The sequence below is a fragment of the Lagopus muta genome, chromosome 6 (genome assembly GCF_023343835.1).
Source record: "Lagopus muta isolate bLagMut1 chromosome 6, bLagMut1 primary, whole genome shotgun sequence".
Classification (NCBI taxonomy): Eukaryota; Metazoa; Chordata; class Aves; order Galliformes; family Phasianidae; genus Lagopus; species Lagopus muta.
In genome coordinates this window covers 13,671,281-13,686,522 of record NC_064438.1, presented here as the reverse complement: position 1 = coordinate 13,686,522, position 15,242 = coordinate 13,671,281, and the positions used below count along the sequence as shown (strand labels likewise).

The window sequence follows — 15,242 nt, the reverse complement described above, 5'->3', positions numbered from 1 at the left end:
AGCATGAGACCTTTGGAAGTTTGTTGCAAGGAACAACGGAGCCAAGATATTTTAGCTGGGCATGATGCCCCACTGCTACCGCAAAAAATAAAATAAAAAAAATCACTTCAAAGCAACTGCTGAGTCAGAAAAAAACAGGGCTTGGATGCATTCACTTCCCAAAGATCACAATGCAAAGCCCCAGTGGGAGGAGGAGAAGGGAGTGAGGTCAATGGAAGCAGCATTCCCTGTCCCTGAGTCACTTCTCCTTCAGGAATTCGGGAGATCTGGCTTCTCCACAGCACATCTGCTGGCACAGGAGGCTTTATAAAGAAATGCTGCGAGGAATGGCACTTCACAGTGCTGCCCATCCTCTGTTTCAGGGGTGAAGGGCTGTGCAGCAGCCCAAGCCATCTAACAATGTCATGTTTTCAAGGCGAGGAGCTGTGTGCTCCAGTGCAGAATGTCACCTAGGATTGCTTTCAGGCTTCCTTCCCCAATGTGGCAGAAAGAGGGGAAAAAACACCTTTGTTCTCCTTTGGCCTTCACGTCACTGACGCTCTTAAAAAGCAAAGAGCTGACCCTGTCCAAGTCCTTTATGTTATTTTCAGTTCTGAAAAAGCAAAGTGTCTACAGAAGGGCTTTTTCATTTGAGATTTTCTACAGCTTTTAAATTGATGCAGTGTTTTCTCCTGCGCTTCCCACCATATGTTGCACACAGGATGGTTCTTACTTTGGGGATGAAGGGAATAAGAGACCTGCTGCCTTCTCGTCCTAGGATGCACAAAGGCGGAGGAATGGCACAGCATGGCCACCATCTGCCGTCATGGGTGGGTCACCAAATGGGTACCCAGTGTGTCCTACCCCATCCCATTCCATCTTGAGCTTTCAAAACAGTTCCCCCTCTGCATTTGCTCAAACCTCCTGCTGTTTTTCAGTGGAAGAAGGGAGTCCACCCTGGGGTAGCCCAGATCCTGGTGGTTTAGTGCATGGTCTTACCAGTGGGGCATGGAGGATGAAATCCCCTCTGCAATGCCAGCAGAGTAGTTACCTGCAGCTCCCATAGACCTGTACAGTGCCCAAACTACCCTTCCTCCTATTTAATCCAGCCTTGCTAAAACTGGTCCAGTCCTGCAGGAAGTGCTGATGTTGATGAATCAACATTTTCCAGCTAAAAACGTGGCATTTGCAATTTCCCAACAAGTCCTAATTGAGAGCATTCAGAAGAAAAGCAAACAAACAAGCAAGCAAACCAAACAATAGCAGAGGGCAGGGGACGAGCTGGGCATCTCCAACCAGCTGTCCTCGCTGGAGCCTTGCTCCCTGGGCTGTAGCAGCAGCCTCCAAAGCTTGTCTTTTTGCAGCTTCTTTCCAATGGAAGCTGGTTTTGGCTTAGCAGAACCAGATGGCAAATGTGTGCTTAGTCTTTCTTACTCGTGTTTTATAGGTATGCTGGATGTATTCCCATGCTATGGTCTGGGACCCCAAAACTACTAAAATAGGACAACCCATCCTAGATGTTTCTCTATTTGTTACCAATGTGTTGAGACAAATATTTCAGTAAGCCCTCTAGGATTCGATGACTCTTACCTGGGCAAGTGCTGATATGAGTATGGCAGTCATTGAGACAATGTCATCTCCTACACCACCTCTTTCTCTTCAGTTCCTCTTACTCCCATCTTTTGCCATCATTTAGACCTGTACAGTTTTGGCAGGGGTTAGAGATGGAAATCTCAGATTTGCAGTAGCAAGTCTCAGTCTCATCACAAAAGAACCTCTCTGCTTACTTGCTTTCTTCAGACTCTGGCTATTTAGTCCGGGATCTTTGTCCTCTATGATGCAGGACAAATCCCAGTGTCTCTATCAAGTCTTGGATTTGCAGCTGTGAAGGAGACCAATTCCTCATGATCTACAGCAAGTGCTGGTTCTCTTGAATCTGTTTTCCCTCCAGACCCTGCAAGTGGGCCCAACTACAGAACCTCTTTTCTGCCTGTGAGCTCAGAGTGACTTTTCTTTGGGACAGAAGAGCAAAATTTGGGCTTGCAGGTGCAAAAACATGAGAGGAATTTGAAGCCACGTGCATCAGCTTCTCAATAATCCTGCCTGTCTGAGTGCCTGGAGGTGCTTTGTTTCTGACAAATTTCAGGGCTTCTGCAAATATTTGGTTAAAAGAGAGAGGAAATTTGCGGTGTGAAATGATTGTTGGCAGCAAGGGAAAGCAGAAGGCAGTCATGGAGGGCAAGCATCTGGTCCAGGACCGATATACACAAAGCACAGCCCCGAGCATCAACAGTGATGGAAGTTGCACTGGTGGCAGACAGCTCAACAGAACTCTTTTTGGTCAAAATCTGCTTTCTGCATCTGATTTGTCAAATACTTGTGGATAGCAGGCATGTCCCATAGTAAGAACTCTGCCCAGGCCTCTGATGAGAAAAAGGGAGAACTGGACACACTTTATAAATTGGTTGTGGCATTTGGCCATGATTCTTCTTGTTGCAGTTCATAGGTGACTTAATTCTTTGCTTAATCAGTACTGTTCTGATTACACAACTGAGGAAGTTCCGTCTCCTGGCCACCTCACTGTATTTAGGCTGTGAACTGCAGGAAGCTGACCAGCGTGATGTTTTTGCATGTGTTCCCAGTAACATTTCCCTAGAAAGAGAAGTTTCTCTCAGTGCTTTCCTCCCCTTCTGCCTCGTCCACCAGGGACTGAGGGTAGGGGATGCTCAGGCTGTTCTTCCCTCCCTCGAAGCTACTTTGGGTGTTAAGCAATGGGTGGCTCCAGGACCATTTAAAACTGCCTCCTCTGAGTACAGCCAGCCAACCCCTAAAACAAACGGCGGTGTCCCCCAGGAAATGTACACAGACACAATGAACACACAAACCATGGACACATGAAATGGCCCAAGTCTTCCAGTAGATCAACAAGGTTTATTTAAATGCTTTGAAGGTGCAATAGAGTAAGTGCATGTCTGTGCCCGTTTCTGGCCTCTTGGCTAGTTGCAGTAGTTCTCCAATTGGTAGAGGGAACATGTATTATGGCAGCATTGCTCAACAATCCCTCGCTTGACCTTCTCGTATTCCTCCTGCTGGAAGGGCAGCACTCCTGCCTCACCACGGAGGGGACTGCTCACTGCCAAGAGAAAAGAAGGTAAGTCATGGTTCATCCTACACCAGCCCCATCCCACACCACCCTTTTCAGATACTAGGTGTGTAAGCCAAGAGCTCCTGGGAAATTAGGAGAACTTGCAAAGATTTCCCAAAGCTGATGCTCTTAGAGCACTTCAGGCACAAAGTTCCCTCTCCCCAGATGATTCTCTGGTTTACAGGGAAGCCACATGGAGTGGACAGAGGAGGAGGCATGTGAAGAAAAGGAGATAGTCTGCTCAAAGCGATGAGCTTGAAAACTTGTGGGCAGAATTGTTCAAGTTTTAAATGCCCAATGGAAATACAGAGAATGGCAAATAAAATAGTGATTTTTTCCTATAGGAAGAAAAGAGCCTCTAACAACCAAAAGAAACTGTCTGGAAAGCAAGACTAAAATGTGGTTTCTAGGGCAGCAGAAAAGCATAGCACAAGATACAAAATCCCTCAGCACCCGAAGTGTGATACAATGAACAAGGCACATGAGTAACAAGAAATCATTATGCTAGTTTGCTAAGGGGAAAATTTAGAAAAGATTTAGCCCAATATTAAGTAGAAGAGGAAATAGCTGGTTGATGTTTTGTGATTTATTTGTTTCCATCCTTCGAGCCAGCTGCAAGCACACTGCAAACACAACAAACTCGTGTGACAAAGAAGTAGTGGCTCAGGTGAAAATCCTAGATAAAGAGGTAGAAAATTCTCAGATATTTTCAGACAGGTTGGCCCTGATTAAATTCTCCATGCAACATTTAAGGAACCCAACTCATTCATCATGGTCCTCAGGAGCAAATCATCAAGCAAGTAAGCAACTAGCAGCGTGTCTTGCATTTCAAAGCAAATCATGGCCAACTCTCTGCTTGCCTTCTGTGACATTACCTTGCTTCACCTCCCAGAGACCACTGAGACTATTTCACAGGGCAGTCACATATGCAGGGAAAAGATGCACATGCAAATGGAACCAATATGTGTTAGGAAGAGGACTGGAGGGAGAGCTGTACTGTAGTTAGGGGAGGTAAGTAAGTTGTTCTATCTTGAAACTGGAGAGTTAAAATGATTAGGACTTGGCAGCAGTCTCTTCTCCATCTATTGAAAATCTCCACTAGTGGCTCAGAAGATGGAGGAGAGAATGTGTTTGCTGGGTTATAGGGCACCTGAAGCTGAGAGGAACTGCAAATACCTATCTCCAGGAGAAACAACACTCTTGCATTACAGCTGGTGCATTACAGGTTGTGTTCTCATCTAGATACTAATAGCATGCTCAAAAGCTTGCTGGAATACCTCATCCCACCTGCTTGAGAACTTGCGGAGCTAGCTGTTGCATTCAGCTGAACAAAACCAGGTTGTGTTGCTGTATATTTCCAGATTTCTCTCTTCCTGTAGCTGCTAAGAGCAGCTTTTATGAGAATTAGTTGAGTGTGGGACATGGCTAATGGTGGTGAGTGGACATAGGAAGTGGTAGGGGTCTCTGCCTTGGGAGAAACTGTAGTAACTGGAGAAGAGTTAGACTTCCCAGCTATAAGAAGGGCTATGGTCCTTATGCAATGCTTCCACCCCTGATGTTCCCACACCTGCATCTCTCAGTGATCACAACGCTGAGGAAAGGCAGCACTTCCAGTGGGTCTCAGCATGGCACACTGCACCCCACACCATTCCTAAGTGACAGGTCAGGAAGGAGATTAACAGCAAACAGAGAGCAGAGAAGTTGTGCTTTTTAATGTTACTTCTCTCTTGTGCAAGTCTGTTTCCAATCTTGCATTTTAACTGCTGATAGGAGCCATTCACCCTGCCCTCAGCTCTGCTGGATATTGGGCTGGATCACAAGTAAATGCAAGAAGCAGAGGACAGGATCTTTCCCCAAAGAAAATGTTCAGACAAAGAGTTTGAGACAAGTTCAGGAGTTTCCAGAGCTTACTGGAGGCTGGTAGCTTCCAGAGCTGGATCGGAAACGCCTGCCTTGGTGGGACTGAGCTGCCTCATCTGGGGGCAGGGCAGGTGGCAGGGAGCTGAGTAGCTCTGAGCTGATAAAAGTGTTTCCTGTGTTACCAATTTACAGAAGAGCTGCTCTGCTAAAACAAAAGGCAAAGCAAGGAAACCAACCTACCGCATTTCTGTGGGGGCTGCAGAATGTCAGCTTTTTGTCCTCTTAATCTGCTGTACAAAATAAGGTAAAGATGGACACTGGCTGCATCACAACTTACTCTGGCTAATCCATTTACCACCGTGAAATAAGAGACAATATAAAGCTGTGGGGGGCTGCAAGCCTGCTGAAGGGCAAGATTAGTACTCAAAATTACTTAGGAAACTATAGAAACCCTTTGAAAAGATGGGATGCTGTTAATCAAGGAATGGGAAAGATGTTAGAGGAAGGCAGGAAAACAGTGTCGTGCAATCAAGACAAGGGGTAGACTGGGGTGAATTGCTAGTTGTGGTCCTGCAAGGATTGCTGATCCAACTAAGGCCTGGCCAAGGCATCCAAGGGAGACAATGAAAGCTTTGGTGCTGCTTTGAAAAAGATAACCCACTTGTACAGGAACATGGTGTGAAAACCATACAACACTGTTCTTCCAGTTTGCTCATTCCTCTTGTAGCTGGCAAGGCTTCTCCAAGCCATCACCATTCCATAATGGCTTGGGCCAAATGCAGCACAGTTTGTGTGGACAGAGAGCTAGAATATATGACCTAAAAAGGAATTCTGGGGCTGTTAAGGGCTTTTGGCTCACAGTAGATTAAAACAAGACATGGAAGCAGTTTTTAAACAGTTTGAAAATCACCCATGAAGGAGAAAAGGTAGACTCTTCCTTTTGTCCACTACAGAGAAGATGAGGACTAATTTATGGCAAGAAACATTCAGGCTAAATATTAGGAGGAAACATTCAAGAAAAAGTCAGTTAAGCACAAGAACAGACAGCTTCAGAAGGCAGGAGGTCATAGAACAGGATTGGGATAAAGAAGAATTGCAGAAAGAGGCTTCTTGAGTTCCTTACACCTTTATTTTTCATGATCAATCCCAGGTCAGTGTAATTGCCATGCAAATGTTGGGATAACACCATTTTCAGCCTCTCTCTACCAAGAGAGAAGCAAAAAATTTGGAGCTTTCTGTGACAATTCCTTCTGCCTCATAAATCCCCTTTCCCTGCTTGCCCTCCCACCTGCCTTTTTAGCCTGAAGATCTTTTCATGGGCGATACGATGCTGTTGGTATGTTAAAGGTATTCCTGGCATTCCCCATCAAGAACATTCCTTGTGTCACCATTAAATAAAGGCAGTTGCTTTTTGCATCGTATAGCATATGACTGTAGTCATGGTCAATCTGACTTACCTAGAGGCTGCTCGACATCCCGTCGGACTTTGGGGGAGTAGAAGAAGCCACGCTCTCCACACACCAGATAGAGAGCCTCCACCAAGTGGGAGCCACAGAGGTGCTGGTTGGCAGCTGCATAGCTGGTCCTAGGGCCAGAAAAAACAAGGAGGGCCAGAAGAGGCAGTGATCGGATCCAGAGAGCCATGGTGAGCTGCGGGAGGCCTAGAGGTGGGAAGCAAAGGAGTCATAGGGAGGGTTGCAAGGGAGGAATAAACTGTCATCAGGCATCTTATGGCCCTCAGCTTCTTAGACGTGAAAACAAGACTACAGAAGCAGATGGACTTTCTGAAGAAGAATGTTTTATGCATCAGGCTTTGAAAGTCATAATAAATGACCAGTTATAACCAGAAGCCTGTCTCCATTCACACACTCACATCAGCGCTGGCCTCCCTGCTGATTTCTCGTAAGGAGACAAACCAAACTCCAATATATATATATGGAGTGGCTTTTCATAGCACAGCCTTCAACCCTTGAAGTCATTTAAATGTTTAGGGTTTAAATGCTAGGCTTTTATTAGTCAGACTCAGTGTATGCAGAGGACACCTCACAGATTGAGCGGCAGAGGCTGCAGTGCAAAAATCTGTCTTGGACACCCTGGAGCAGGGGCACTGGTGCTGGAATTCATTTTGCCAAGCCCTGTGGCATACCTGCCCAGGAGAGCAGAGATCAATTGGCACCTTCAGAGAAGAATCCCACCGTGCCAAAGCAAAAGGAGCTGTAATTTATGCTGACCCCAAAGCTATGTGCTCAAAGACCTGAGAACTAGTTTTCCTGGACTACCAAGCCAGCTCTTGTTACCAACTGCTACATCCATTTAAGAAAACAGCTACACAAAGCAGTTAGAAGATAAAAGGAAGGCAACTGGACTTACCCAAAGAGAGAAAGAGACGGAGAGAAGTTTGGTCTCAGAGATGAAGACCAGTAGAAATCTCCCCATTCTCTTTCCCATATTTATATGATTTACACTAGCACAACTGGCACAGGAGCTAGGACAAGCCCCACCTTCTCGGTGATGCTCTAGCCAAAATTTTTGCTGCTTGAGCACATAAATTTCCCTAAATGTAGCATCAACAGGTCTTTAAGCAAGTTAAGAGAGAAGCATCACTGTGCAGTTTCCATCTCATTTCAGCTGACCTGCTTTTCTTTACCGGGAGCTCTGTCCTGAGCCATCAGTGACCCTTTTAGCAAGAGATAATAGTGCTATTACAGCTGCAATGACACTAATGCTGGCAATAGGCACTGCTGGCATTGAGGCGGCCAACAGCTGTTTCTGAAACGTAAAATTAAAGGCAAACATGCTAATATGTTTGATTAATACCACGTTGGAAAGTATGCAGCAATGGGGCTGAGCTGTCAGTGTGACCATGCTGCTGTCAGGTGCTAGAGGAAGGAAAACACATTACTGCATGAAGGCCATCCAAAGCCCCGCTCGCTGCCCTCGTGGCAGGTGGTGAGACACGTGTCCTGGGCTTGGGCTGGGGGGAGACAACATCTGCATTTTGCAGGAGGCTTTGGATGGCTGTGTTAGCTCAGTGAGGGGCCAAAAACAGACCATTTGAAATTTGGTACTTTGCTGTTGAGTGCAACCAGAGCAGCCTCCATATTTAGTGAGAGCAATTGCAGTGTGCACGCGTTTTCTCACGTTCGTGGAAGTTAAAGCTGGCTCATTTGAGCTGGTCCTGTGATACTGATATATTTTCTGAGTGCACTTGCTGTGGTGGGCTATTGAAATTCAATATCCTGTTGGGGAAATTGGAGGTGGTTAACAGAAACCAGGAGATAGCTGGTTATCTCCATTCTGTCTGCTCCTTCACAGGGAAAAAAATCTTTTTGGCCGTGACCTCATACATTCTCTGTCACTTCACCTTTCCTTCAGAAATTAAGTTACAAGTATAAGTTGCATGGTCAGCACTCATCATTGCGAAGGAGAGCTTAGAAAAATGACTTGCATATTATTCAGTGCAGCAATGTCTCCTGATAGATCACCAAAGGAGACCTCCAGTGCAGTGAGGAGGTTGGTTTGTCAAGCCTGCAATCCCAGGTGTTTTATGGGAAGGGACCACATCTCTAGTGATGGTGACTATTTAGGAAAAGACAGAGCAAATCTGCAGGTTTGTCTACTTTAGCCTGCAGAGAGCCTGAAATAGCTGGGATTTGTGATTCTTCATAATTTCAGCATGTCCCAACTGAGATATCAGCTGTCTGAATGCCATTGCCTGCTTCACCTAGAACATGCCTGATTCTCCATAAAGAGTATAAATTGGAAGGAACTTCACTGAAGTCAGCAAAACGCTATGAGATTTGATCCAGACTCTCCGTTTCTTTCATTGTCAAAGCAGTACCTCCCAATTACTTCCACCAGCGTCTAGGAGGTAAGAAGTCACATTTACCTCTGACATGTCTTTGAGCCTGAAGTATCGTATATTTGCTAAAAGGACTATGACTGCAAAAAGGCAAGTGAAAAGTGCTAAATCTCTGATGAGTACAAAGGGAGGGGACTCATGTCCTCAAACGGATGTGACAGAAGGTTATCGGTTACATACCCTGCCATGTAGGTCTTTCATCCTCATGCTAATAAATCCAACTTGTGATGCTCAACTACAGTTAATAGCATCTGCACAGTATGTAACACTATCTCTGTCTCCCTTCCCCTCAAAAAAGATACTTGATGTACTTGAATGACCTAGAGCTATATCCATGAAGAGGGTCTCAAGTTTCAGGGAGATAGGAGTACTCAGACCTTCTCTCTACTAGGAAAAGATGGCAAATTAGTGGCTACACAGGATGAAACCCTACATGTTATCAAGTTACCCTCATCTAAGGGGACCATTTGCAAAATTACCCTGTGAATCCCATCACCAATCATTTTTATGTGTCCGTAATACGCTGTGAGGCCTCCTTCTGTAGAAAGAAACCTCAGCCCAATGGCTTCCTAGGAAGGGCTCTGGAGCAGGTTGTTCCCCAAGTTAATCATACTCTGAGATTCACCATTTAGAGTTTTCCTTCTTGTATTTTTGAATGTTACCAGAATACAACTAAACTTGTATTTATGTAACTGACAGTGGGAGTTTGTAAGGAGGCTTCTTTGTCCACTATGTTCTCACTTTGAGGTAACTTCCCTGCTGGGCTTCTCCCTTCCCAGGGGCAAGGCTTACCCCATTGACACAGAAAAACCTATTGTCTTTTGTTCTGAGATGTTCAAGTTATTAGTCTGTGGCTTCCCTTATGCTTGGCCACCCGAATCCTGAAGGCAGCTTTGAAAAGCTCAGCCCATTTCCACAGCATGCCCAAGCAGAGGAAGGGCTTGTGGTACCTGAGTGCTCAGAAATCCTTCTCAGTTTGCTGTAGTGTGGGTGCAAAAATAAGGCAGAAGATTTATTGGAAAAAAAAAAAAAAGACACTGCACTGGCTCAAAGTTCAACTTTTCTGCAGACTTTTCCTTCTAGAAATTTGTTCCCTTCCAAGATATTATAACTTTGATTATTTATTGGAAACCATATTTTTTTTACCATAAATGGGCTTCTGAAATACAAAAAAAAAAAAATGCTAGCAGTGATATAAACAGATATAAAATGGATATAAACTGTGGAAAGTTTTGTCTCAGAAGAAAAGCTCCCATGCCAGCAATGAATTCAGAGACAGGGGCAACAGGGGAGCCCATTTCTCAATAACAAATCCATTTCTGTAGCAAAATCTCATCCCACTCCTTCCAGGATGAGATTTCCAGTGATTTTCACATGATGAAGCCGAGATGGGATTTGTCCATTACTTTGGCTGGCTGGATGACCCCTGTTCAGCTCGTGCTCCTCAGCTCCACATGGGGCTCACTTGACTGAAGAGTGGAAGTGGGCTGCTCCCAGCTCCTGTCCATCGTGCTAAACCACCTCTGGATGTGACTTGAAGCCACCACCTCTGCTCACATCCCCCCACCCCCAGGCAGTTGCACCAGGGGGAACAAGGTTTAGGCAATCCCCAGTGTCATGTAATCAAGTTTTACAGTCTGCTGCCAGCATAATAAAATCTTTACTACTATAGATGTCTTGCATTTTCGAACCCTGTCCAGCAAAAATAACAACCCCATGATGTGGGAACTAGTTAACAATTACAAGTTTGTGCAAGTTTTACTGAAAGCAAAGGTCAAGATTGGAGTTGGACAAGTGCTCAGCCGGTACCTGGCATCCCCAAAGCACTGACCACCACTGCTGAGGTGGCTTTGCACCCTTGTCCCCAGTGGTAGCTCCTTTGCAGTTCCCATCTGTAAGATGAAGGAAGAGGGGGTCCCACCACTGATGATAGTGCTTAATCACATGAATGCTTGCAGCTGAGCCCTGTGATGCCTGCAGAGATACATGGTGGCCCCAGCGGACAGGTGGGGCAGCCACCATGGGCTTGACAGGAGAGGGAGCTGCTATAGCAAAAGGGTGAGGCTTATCTGAAGCCACACAATGAGAGGTGTCCTTGTTTCAAAAGAGGCATTGTGCAAGCAGGCAAGAAGTCTGCTCATGAGGATAAAAGTAATCTTTTAGCTCCTTCTATAAACCAATCTAGGTGGTTATCTGGGTACAGGACGTGTGAGCTGTCCTCATCTCCCCTCCAGCCATGGGGCCCAAGGGTGATGCTACTGTCAGACTGCAGATTTCACAATTTTCTGGGCTCTTCCGGTCCAGAATCATTGTCTCACTGCTTAGAGCACAGTTGATTCATGGATTGGAGGGTGTAACCCAAAGCCCAGTGTAACCAACCAGGTTTGTCCCATTGGCACCCATTATCTTTGGGATCCCCATCCTTGCAAACTGGTTTCTTTGCATCTTGCCCAAGCCCCCTTGGCCTCTGCCAACTCAAACCTCTACAGAAGCACAGCCATCGAGCAAAACAGACAGAATTTAGTGACCTTTAGAGTAAAACTCCCATCCATCTTGGGAAGAGCAAATGAAAGGTTATATATAAAGATAGAGAAAAAAAAAAAAGAAAAGGTATGCCCATTTTAACCCGGTAAAATATTACTGCACACGGACTTTTTGAGAAGTTAGAGGTTGAAATAGCAGCTAAGAGCTGCTAATAGCTCCTAGACACAGCTATTAGCAGATGCAGCAGAATAAATTGGTTTGTTTATCAATGAGGAGAAGATGAAATCTGTGGCTATTAATGGCCCAAAAGTAATCCTTGGTTTAGATAGAGAAACATCAGAATAGGCAATGACACTCTGCTGGAGGACAAGTAATGAACAGCAAAAGCAGCAAATAACTTCCACAGAGTTGAGAAGCTCTGAAAAGGAAGCCTGATCAGCACCAATTCAAGAATACATTATTTTCAGAACTGTTACCACATCTGTCCACAGCCGTAGGCAGTAAAGATTTGTGGTGCTACCACCATGGCTTCCACAGCAGGTGGCAATAGGCACCATTTGGAAAGCAAAGACAAGGATAACATGGAGAAGCCTTTGATAAAACAGAAAAGGAGAAGAGCTGGTCCTTGGCCATCACATCAGGCAGGCCACCAGAGAACAGCTGATGTAGCTGGAAGTGATGGGAGTTATAGCCAGCCCGTGCAGCAAGGTGGTAAGAGATAAATAAAGAAACAATGAAGGGATGGTTTTTGCTTACTCAGACTAGACTTGTCTCCTGCTGTAAAGTGGTCTCGTGAATTGAAAATTAATTACCTTGTGGGATATTTCTGTGCTTCCTGCCGCTGCTCTTCTCTGTAAGTGTTGGTGCACTGTGGACCTGTGCCGTGATTTTCCCCATGACAAAACTGGGGTCTGTAAGTGGCACCATAGAAGCACATTGAGGTACAATGTACTGTTTTCCTGCTGAGTTCCAACAGGAATCTTGGAAACCCCATTTTCTGGAACAAACTTCCTCTTTCTCTCTTGCTTCCACTTTGGGGCTCCCAGCTCTGATGCTGTTAATTATCCTTGGCTAAGTGGATCATTTTGAGCACTTAAAGCCACTTTCGTGATTTGGAGGCACACCGGTAACCAGTCCTTAGGTTTGCCTAGGGGCTCCTAGACAAGGAGGTGCAAATCCTACTGATAAGACTTGTTAGTGTTATGGGGCTTGGGAAGGGGGGGGGATTGGAGACAGGCACATGGATCGCGGGACCAGGAAGGGAGAGCAGCCCCCCGTCCTGTGGGGAGCCCCACAGGCAGGCGGGGTCACGCTGATTTACAGCAGCAGAGGAACTGGGGCCATTAATTCAAAGTTGCCGCTTATCGGTGTTTGGAAAGCAAGCTCCGATCTGTTCGTTAGCGATTTGGCCTTTGCTGTAAATAGAGGGGCCCCTGTGCTTTGCTCTGACATTTTTGTCCTTATTATCTTGTCTCGGCCTCAGAGGGAGGTGGGAGAGTTATTTAAGGTTGACCTTAGTGGAAGGAAAATGAACAACTCCCTCTCCCCACCCTGTTTTTCTCTCCAAAGTCCCGAGTAACAACTGTTACGTTGAGCTATCTGTGTGAGATACTTAATCCTCCACCATCCCTGCAAATATTTTGTAGATCAATTCACCCTGCTGTGCCCAGAGAGCTGACAGAGAAAATAATCACAAAGAGACTGAGCAGAACTAATGCCAGGAGTGAAAAATAGATCTTGCATCATTACCCCTTCAGGAAAATCAATGAGGATGGACCATGACCACATCGGTGCCAGAGCTCACTGCTGAAGCCATTTGGACTTGCATCCCCATGGTTGACTTTGAATTCAAAATTGTGTTTTGAACAAGTTTTAAAACCAGTTGCCCCATCCCAAGGTAAACCCATGAACATCACCTGTAGGAGCACATGATAAGAGATCAGTCAGAAGAGGGGGCAGGGAGTATCCCACTGTGCTGGAAATTTAGACTGGAACCCAAATCTTGCACAGTTCCAGGGAGATGTCAGTTCAAGCTGAAAATATGCCCAAGCTCAAAATGCTCATATTCTTGATCTACCACCACTAACCAAACCAGCTGTGCATTGGCAGTTCCACCAAGCTGCCTGAGCACAGACCTTGGGGTGTAATCTCATGCTTACCTGAACACTGTAAACTTCTCTGTTCAGTTATGAAAAATCTTCCAAATAGTTTTCATGAGATTTTGGGTCCTTTCTTATTTTGCCCGTGCCAGAAAACTTTCAAAATATTGGATTTCCTCTTGAAAACTTTGCATTTTCCCAAACATTGCAATTAACAAGTATAGGAAAAATAAAAACTTTTTTTTTTTTTTAATGGTGAAAAGTGCAGTATCTTGTCTGGTCCTTGGGGAAGAAAAAATTATTTGAGCTGGATTAGAAGTACAAATGACAGTTCTGGTCAGTCACAGCCCTATCGAAAGCAATTCCGATCTCTGGGGGACAGGGATGTGTGTGCATACCTGCCACTGTAGGATCTGTAAATAATTGAGTTTTGATCCGTGGCATCACGGCACAAGAAGAAAGATTGTGTCCTGAGGGAGCTGACAGAGGTTCAAGCCCCAGATCTGCCACTCAGACACTTTTTCCCAAAGCTGTTTAGGCATGTAATTACTTTTCAGGCTCTGCGCCTGGTCTGTGTCTCTCTGATTCTCTGCCTCCTTTTATCTGTCAGCCTTTTACAGGGACAAGAGCACTCCTCTACCTCCCAGGCGTGTAATGAAGATGAATTCATTACAGCTGTAACACTTTAATGAGAGCTATGAAGATACAGGCTATCCTTACAAGTCCTAAATGAGGGAACTCCCTCTCAGACGGTGCTGGAGTGTCTGGATGCATGGTCCAGACCTGTGTCAGCAAGGCATTAATCCACCTCTGTCAGCTATTCTGGAAGGGATTTAACCAGAAAAAGAGTCTGGCTTTCCTTTAAAAGCCAAACTGGTAGCACTGGGTAGATTTTGTTTCCTTAAGTATAGGAATAGCTCTGGAGTAGGACATATTTATAAGGCCTTGGGCATCTCCTGTGATCTCCAGGGGCCATTGCGGTCCCTGAGAACTCTGTATCCCATCTTCTGCTCCCACATTGATGCAGCAGGTAGTTCAGGTTATCTAAAGTAATCCTTGTGCTTAAGAAAGCAGGATCCATCCCTAATGGCCCTTGGGAAGATGTTCAACACCTTTAGGACCAAGGTTGCTTAACTCAGTCACTTGCAATCCCGATTGTTTAGCGCCTGGGAAAAATCATGTATATTCCCACTGCCTGAGGGCATATCAGTTACATATCTTTGTGGTCAGAGAGGATTGCTGACAGTTTTACTCCGTTATTTCCCTCAAGTGACTTTTTTTTTTTTTTTTTTTACAGCAAATCACATGAAGAACTAGGTGCTTGTATCTCTGATCTCCTTGAGTTGGTCTCAGAGAAGCATCTAAGGGTTGCACTGAGTGGGCTAAAGGAAGAGGGATCTGGCATGGGCAGGATACCCATTTGCAATGTTCACTAAAGGCATCTTCCCAGTGTTGAAATAAATCCTCTTCATTTCACATTACTGGAACTAAGCAGAAATAGTGGGAAACACTGGGAGAGAAAGCATGTAGTGAAGGCAAGACTCCTGTTGTGTTACTATTTTAAAAGGAAAAAAAAGACCTCCCAACTACTGTTCCATGCATAATTTCACAATTAGTAATAGGCCAGCAAAGAAAGGCTTAGATCAGCTCGTCCACAAACAAGGGATCATTTTCCATCTCAGAGTTCATATTTTGCATGAGTGAGAGTTGCAGCTTTCCTGTCCTAATGGGCCCCAGGCTACATTTTGCCTGCAGGCAGGATGGCAAACCAGGGTTTAGGAAGCAGAAGGATAAAAGAGCCAAACTCAGGGTG

General features: G+C 45.3%; 1 protein-coding gene across 1 annotated transcript; it reads right to left on the bottom strand.

The window, feature by feature from the left end:
- Nucleotides 1-2,975: 2,975 nt before the first annotated feature.
- INS (insulin) lies at nucleotides 2,976-6,628 on the bottom strand. The gene is made up of 2 exons (XM_048949422.1): nucleotides 6,442-6,628; nucleotides 2,976-3,112 (listed from the first exon to the last, which is right to left on the bottom strand). Exons 1-2 carry the CDS (start codon nucleotides 6,626-6,628, stop codon nucleotides 2,976-2,978), a joined length of 324 nt encoding a protein of 107 aa, XP_048805379.1.
- Nucleotides 6,629-15,242: the final 8,614 nt, after the last annotated feature.

Coding starts and splice junctions, on each gene's coding strand:
- INS (XM_048949422.1), bottom strand. CDS start 6,628: ATGGCTCTCTGGATCCGATCACTGCCTCTTCTGGCCCTCCTTGTTTTT. Junction 3,113..6,441: donor GGATGTCGAGCAGCCTCTAG/GTAAGTCAGATT, acceptor TTCTCTTGGCAG/TGAGCAGTCCCCTCCGTGGT.